At 34.6% G+C, this 7,876-nt stretch overlaps 1 protein-coding gene across 1 annotated transcript; it reads left to right on the top strand.

The window, feature by feature from the left end:
• Window positions 1-843: 843 nt before the first annotated feature.
• Window positions 844-2,786, top strand: LOC124195011. The gene is made up of 4 exons (XM_046589469.1): window positions 844-984; window positions 1,062-1,365; window positions 1,439-2,083; window positions 2,159-2,786. The coding sequence occupies exons 2-4, from the start codon at window positions 1,300-1,302 to the stop codon at window positions 2,219-2,221; spliced, it is 774 nt and encodes a 257-aa protein (XP_046445425.1). The 5' UTR covers window positions 844-984; window positions 1,062-1,299; the 3' UTR covers window positions 2,222-2,786.
• Window positions 2,787-7,876: the final 5,090 nt, after the last annotated feature.

The raw sequence follows: 7,876 nt of genomic DNA, 5'->3' as shown, positions 1-7,876 counted from the left end.
AATTTAAAATTAAATAATTGCGGTGAATCCTTTGTTCATGGCGATTGCCGAACTTCGTAAGTAAGCATAAAATAGCTCAATTTAAAAAGCAACAACAATCAGCAACTACAACAACAGATTGTGATAGTGATCGGTCAAGGATAACTTCAAATCAACATTGTATTTTTGCGGATTCAAACTTAGCTTAAATAAAGGAAAAGAAAACATTTGTGTGATTAAATCAACGGCAGTTCCAGAAAAAATAGTAAAGATTTGCCGTGAGAGGAATGAAGAATGGGCTACAGAAGTATTGAGTAAAATGGAAGGAATAGTAGATTGTCTTGCAACTGGAATGAAATACCACATAAATTGCAGTATTAATTTTCGTAAAAAAAAACAAAAAAAAACACTTATTTATACTTCAATCAGTGTTGAGCATGGAAAAGGAATCAAAAGAAAAAGTGTTGAACATCCAGTGAATGAAGAATTATTGTCAGCGTTTAATAAGACACTTCAGTTTTACGAAGTAAACGAAAAAGAATTATTTACAATTAGTGAAATTTGCAAAACCATGACATCATTTTGTGGAGAATCATATTCAAAGGTTTACATGAAGCAAAAACTAATGGAGCGTTATGGAAATGGAATCACAAGAGTAGGCGAGGAAGACTTAATAAATTTTTTCAAGTTCCATACGACATATTGTTGAAACACTTTATAGTCAACAATGTCCAGCAAAATTCAAAGAAAAAAAATTTGAATACTAAAAACCAGCAGCCAAAATAATGTTAAATGATATTGGAAAAATAGAAACAAACAAAGACCAATACGATATTTTGGGAAAACTAAGTTCATATGAAGAAGTTCTATGCTTTGTTCCAGTTTCACTGAAAATATTCTGTTCGACGCTAATTACTTCCCAGACAAATATTATAAAAAATTCCCTCAGTAGCTCAGTCACTAATGCAGCTTTCCTTTCCTAGAAAAATTACATGTCCTTCACAGGTAATCATTTTAATATTCCAAAATGTGATTGAACGATGTATAACATTTATGTATTTTTAATTTCAATTTGACTTCAGCTTGGCCTTGCAGTACAACTCCATTACTTGTATTCTTCTAAAAATCTCATCAATATTCTTTATCAACATGGATTTTGTGCTTCATATGATGAAGTGCTAACTGCTAATGTTTGAATGATGTGCAGCAATTACTACCAACACAGAATTGAACATTCAGCCAAATTCCGTTGTTCAATACGTGGCTGACAACGCAGATTATAACTTGAGAACAATTGATGGAAAGGGTACTTTTCACGTTATGGGAATAATTGCAGCCATAACACCCTCGCCACCGCAAAAACATTGTTGTGTAGCAAGAAGAAAGGTAGAATGAATAAAAATTTTTAAATTTATCTTGGTTAAACTAATAATAATACGTATTTCTTAAATTATGATAGGTGACAGACGAGGAATTGCTCAATCATGGCCAAATAAAAATCCATAGCCACGATATTAATCAGAATATTTTATCCAAAATCACTTATCAGAAGCTTTTACCGTTATCAACTAAGGATGCTACGGCGAATCTAGATCTCCCTTGGATGTCTTCCTGTTTGTTTAGACTACCAAGACCTGGTTGGCAAGGTTATATGCAATCCATAATGGAAACAAAAAAACATCCCGGAATATCCGAAGTTGTGTTTCTACCCTTAATCGAGTTATCAGCAAGTAGTGATTCCTGTGTGTTTTCCACTTTAATTTTTTTAGCTGAGCAAGCTATCCGTTATTACAAGACTCCAATTGTTACATTCGATCAACCACTATATTGGAAGGCAATGATGATAATTGCAAATTCAGATTACTCAAGTCCTATTCGGCAGATTGTATTGAAACTTGGTGGCTTTCACACACTCATGAGTTTTATAGGTTATATTGGACAACTCATGGAAGGACTAGGGCTGCAAGATTTACTTAATCTGGTTTACGCTACAAATACCGTACCACACATGTTATCTGGAATGGCAATATCAAGAGCTATCAGAGGACTATTTTTAGTGGAAAGTGCTGTAATGTTCGTATTGATCAATACAGATATTCAACAGGTAAATTCTAGTAAACTGTGATTTTAAAAACAATTTATTTTTCATGTGTACTGACTATAGCATTCTATTTTGCAGGATCACCCTGAACCAACAATCGTTGAAAACGAAGTAATAGCAGATTCAGAAAAGTCATATTAGTCTTTAACTTCTAGCGATCTTGAGGAACTCAATGTTCTATTCCATAGAATGTTGGACGTGAATGTTACAAACAACTATGAGGAAATAGATAAATCAAAAGCTTTCCAAAAATTCCAGCTACTTGTTGAAACAAAAATTGCAACATTTAAATTATCAAGAACTGGAGGTGTTTGAATCCAATTACTGAACATGATTCGAATACTGAAAACTTTCACCAAAGCGGAAAGGACTGGGAATTGGGAACAACATTTACAAACAACGATGAAAATGTTTCCGTTCTTTTCTGCTGCTGGACATAGCAACTATTTAAAATCGAATTATGTCTACGTTCAAAATATGATGTCCTTGAAAGATACCAAACCATTACTATACCATGTATTTCAAAGCGGACATCACGTAATACGAAGATCGGATCAATATTGGGCTGGTCTTTTGTCAGACCTCGTTATAGAACAAGATTTAATGAGTACTATGAAATCTTCTGGTATACTACTACAATTAACATTTAAACTTGTTGCAATTTGTAATATTTAACATTTGATAGGTGGGATTACTAGGCGATAACATGTCGAAGATTATTTATTGAAAGTTGCCATGTCGAGTTGGCCAGATCGTGAATTTTAAGTTTTGCAATCTGAATAATTGTATTTTGCTATAAAAATACAGAATTCCACACAATTTATTTAGTATATCGTTGTGATTCAATCATTGCACATCACAATGTCTGAAACAGATTTGTTGTTGAGTCAATTAGATCGTATGAAAAGTAGATTGTTGACTATTAAAAACGAGAGTATCAAAACCGAAGTTAATATTAAAACTAGCAATGCGTATTCTATAATTCTGGTTACTGGTCAATCTAGATTAAATATATATAGTGCATATTCAAAATATACCTCTGGTGGATGGCAACATACAAAGCCATTTGATTATGAAATAACATGGGAAACTGGAACAATACAAGTCATCATGTTATAGTATAGAAATGGTGATGATGTTTCGTCTCCTGTACAATACAGCGAGTTGTATGTTGTTAATGAATCGTTAGTTCCAGTAATCGGAACTGGCTGTGTTACTGATGACGATGAATTTCAATTTCAGGGAGATTATTTAGGATTTTCTGATATGAATTCACAGTTGGAAGAAACACAAAAAGATTTCCACGGAGATATCCATATTCCTAGTGAAGGAAAATCGTTGCATATTGGGAAAATGTGGCCAGAAAATGAGAATCAAGGAATAGGTCCATATGTGCAAGTTGAATCTCTGCAATCATTAGATGGACGTTGGTGTACTAATATTGTAGAATGGCCATGAACGGAGAACTCCGTCCGTCCGCATGCAAGTTATAGAAATAGAAGTAACAGATGACAATTGTCCTAGAGTAAAAATTGGTAGATTACAAGTTTTTCCTAATGATTCACCTTTAAATTGGATGATTTGGAAAAAGTCTGAGTTTCGCACAGGCGGAACGGTAATGGTAGCAATGGCAAATTTAGTTGCTCCAGCAACATATGATTTGTCCATTTCTGAAGCTTGCAAACCATTTGCTGAAAAATTGAAAACATAAGTCGAAAAATATTTTGATATAAATAAAAAAAGGTTCGTTGTATAATGAGTAAATTTTTATTCAAATTTCAACTGTTTCAATTAATTTCAATGCTTTGAAATAAACAATATTAGATTTCTGACACCCTTCAAAAAACATATTTTTTTGGGTAACAGAGTCAACTAATTTAGACGGATAAAATACATGTAGATATTTTACATATGATCCATAACACATACAGTACGTATCACAAATAGAATCATCCAAAATAGCTACTTTTTGAATTGTAACACTTAATACTGTAAAAATGTTTTTATTTCTTCTATGTTGTGGAACATAATTGACTACAGTACAGTTTAAATTATTAATAATCATATCGACAAATGCACAAGCAGAGTTTACTCTGTCTGTATGATTTTTACAATCGTCCCAACTTACTTCAAAGTTGTCAAAAAATTTGCAATGTGGATAGGAATAATGGCCAAGCATTTGAAAAGCTGAATGATCAGTAAATGTTATAGCCATAATTTAGATTTGTTAAACAATATTCAAGGGAAAAAATATATGAAATGTTAAAAAAGGCAAAAGTTAAATATTTCCTTTTGCCATCCAAAGTTCGGTATCGACTGTCCCTATTCACTTATTTTATATCTATAAGACTATATGTCCGTCTAGGAAGGGACGTCCCTCCGAAGGAGGGACGTAAAAGACAACGAGGGACCAGTGAAACAACTGTAGTTTAAAAAAAAAGACCTGAATAGCATTGAACATTAACGGTTTGTTTCCTGGAGGGCCCCGAGTTCTTTGACCCTTCAAGGTTGACCTCGAATCCAAGGTGACCTAAATCCGACGGGAAGGTCAACGTGACGGTTGGTAAAGGAATAAAGCTCTTTCTTTGTGTGTGTTTTTCGTTGACCTTATTTGACTCTTAACATCTAGGGATATCCTATACGTAACATGTTGTTTCAGTTTGTAAACAATTGTCGTGAGATGATAAAATATGTATTGTGATGAATTTGAATAAATAACATCGAAAGTTTTTTTATGCTACATTTATTAATAATTATTACCAGTAATAGTATTTGGTTTGTTTCATGACCATGGAATGTGAACGTTTGATACCTTTGGTAATAGATGGTTTCAAATCTGAACAAGCTTGAAAAGTATTTAAATTTACTGTCTTTTTAAAAACATGTTGTTTCAGTTTGTAAACAATTGTCGTGAGATGATAAAATATGTTTCGTGATAAATTTGATTAAATAAAATTGAAAGTTTTTAATGCTACATTTATTAACAATTTTTACCAGTAATAGTAATTCTATTAATTTACATGACGCAATTCATGTAATTAATAATTACGAATCTGCAATTAAGTATGTCTGTGTTTAAAATGTCTATGTAGTGTTCAAAACTAATTTATCTCCTAACTTATAAAGGGGTACCCCAACGCTGTTTGACGAAAAAGGGAGATCTTATTTGTAATTAAACGAAAGCTGAAATCAGGAAATGTTTCTTGGTGGTGCAATTGTCGGGCACCACCAAACCCCTTTCAACCTACTGTGATGCAAAAGAGGCATGATTTCATTTTTTGAACGAAGGCACAGACCTGCAAGACCAAATTAGACAAGTCCCTACATAGACTGGTTTAATTCCTGGAAGAAGGCGAGCAAGCAGCGTCGTGATTCATGTGGATTCATGCCTGATTACAATTTGTACGGGGAAAGATCAAAGAAGTTAGCTACAGAAACTTCGTAAACAAAGAAATGGTTTGTTTCATGACCATGGAATGTGAACGTTCAATACCTTTGGTAATTGATGGTTTCAAGTCTGAATAAGTTTGAAAAGTAATTAAATTTACTGTCTTTTCACAAACATGTTTCAGTTTGTAAAAAATTGTCGTGAGATGATAAAATGTGTTTTGTGATAAATTTGAATGAATAAAATCGAAAGTTTTTTATGCTACATTTCAACATATTTTTATTAGACCATTATAATTTAGATAGTTATCAAGCATAGGAAAAAATCCCTGTAGAAAAAAAAATAAGTTGCGGGCAAAAAAAACGCGTGTAATGAAAAAGAAAAAAATCTTTTGAGACATAGTGCGGGATGAAGAAAACTTTTTTAGTCAATAATATTTTGGGAAATGAATATTTTAATCATACATCATAACATATTAAAAGCCCGCTGCGAAAAAAAATATAGTTGCAAAACGGACCACCCTACTCTACATAGACTGGCTTAATTCCTGGAAGAAGGCGTGCAAGCAGCGTTGTGAAAGTGAATTCATGCCTGATTACAATTTGTACGGGGAAAAAATCAAAACGTGAAGTAATATATAGTTGCATCAAACGAAACGACACGAAAGAGATTTAAAGGTGGCCGAGTTGGTCGCTTCTGTAGTTGTTGAATAATTCAATCGCCCTTAACGCTACGGGCACAGACCTGATGGAAGACGACATCGAAGTATTCGGTAAGAAATGCCGATACGATCCTCCGAGAATGCTGCAAGCAGGTCTGGAAGAGAAAGAGAACGACGGCTCGGACGAGCGACCGACTTTGAGCAAGAAGAAGCGAGGCGCTGAGAGCGCGAGGAAGAACACGACATTGGACGGGGAGCAGATTGGATCCAGGGCATCTGGGCCACAGATCCGGCTACGAGCCACCACCGTTCACCGACAACAACGACAGAGAATAGACGGACAAATTACCTGAGCAGTCAGACCACCAGAAAGCTCAGGAATATTCACAAACACTCAAACTAGTAAGTCCTTTTTAATACTGCTCCTTTGGGTACTGGGTCTTGAGTCAATTCCCTTGGGCACTTGCTCATTATATTCCTGTTGTATGTATTTGCTTGTTTTCCGGTTTCCGCCGTGGGTCAGGACTTGCTCTTCGTGGATGGTACATCACAGCCGGGAGATCCATAGCCTGGCTACTCGTCTCGATGGTCAATACAGTTCTACGTACTAACCGGTCTTATTGGTCTTCCCGCAGATACTGAACGAGTTTCAGTCTGCATTGACACATCATCACATCATCGCCGCAATAATCTTCCAAGAAGTAAGTGATAGAACTAGAAAGTCCCGTCCAACGGCTCATCCATTCTCATCCAAGATGCTTCCAGCCGTCGTAGTATCTCTACCGTCATGAGCAAATTAACACGAAATGTTTTTCATCCACACGATGATCTGTTATTGTTAAAACATCGAATGGAAGATAATCAGCGGATTTCAATAGGACAGTCAATATTTGATGTCTTAAATGAATCCAACTTTTTTGTCCTGAGGACTTTTATCTCAAAAGAGGTTTGTAGGATGTAATAGTTTAAATAAATATATTTATTCATTAACTATTTTCTTCTTGCCTATCTTTAATACTAAAGCTTTGGTGGAAGTGTTACGTAGTCGAGTCGAGACTATGTTCCACTGATCCACTTCATACGTGAATGATGTTCATATGAAATGTAATAGTGGGGTAGTGCACTGCGCTGTTTCATGAAACTATCTGTCAAAAAATAAACAATGCAGCGTTTAACGATTCTCTGAAATGGGCCTAAAAATGGGAAAAGGGGGTGTAATAGAGCAGTTGGACATCCTGCGTTGCCAGGTCTGGAAATCAATTTTGTCTCCAATAGAGCCAATCAGCGTACAGCGTTTTAATGAGGAAGTACGCTTGATGAAATAAGGTGTAGGGGAGACTGGAGTATGCCGGGAAACCCTGGTTCAAGGGGGACAGTAGGGGAAAAAAGATTTAACGAAATGAAAAATTTTTGAGTATGTTATTTAGATACATACAATCTATTTTAGCATAAAATTCGGTTGAGTTTTGTCAATAACTGTATTATTTATTGACAAAACTAAAAAAACCGTTTTTAGTTAATTTTGTCTCCGCCATTTTATGTTTCTATAAAAAAATAATCGCAAATGGCATGTACATTTAATATGGAAATGAAGCTAAATCATTTCTTGATCGTTAGAAACAAAAATTATAAATTTCGATCAATTACTTTAGATAATATTAATGTTTTAAAAAAATGTTCTTTATCGGGAAATCGGGACAGCTGTTTTTGACTAAAATGGAACAGTTAGGGCCAATCAGCGTACAGC

Source organism: Daphnia pulex, chromosome 5 (genome assembly GCF_021134715.1).
Source record: "Daphnia pulex isolate KAP4 chromosome 5, ASM2113471v1".
Classification (NCBI taxonomy): Eukaryota; Metazoa; Arthropoda; class Branchiopoda; order Diplostraca; family Daphniidae; genus Daphnia; species Daphnia pulex.
The sequence above is the reverse complement of the archived record's forward strand: the minus strand, read 5'-3'. Positions and strand labels throughout refer to the sequence as shown.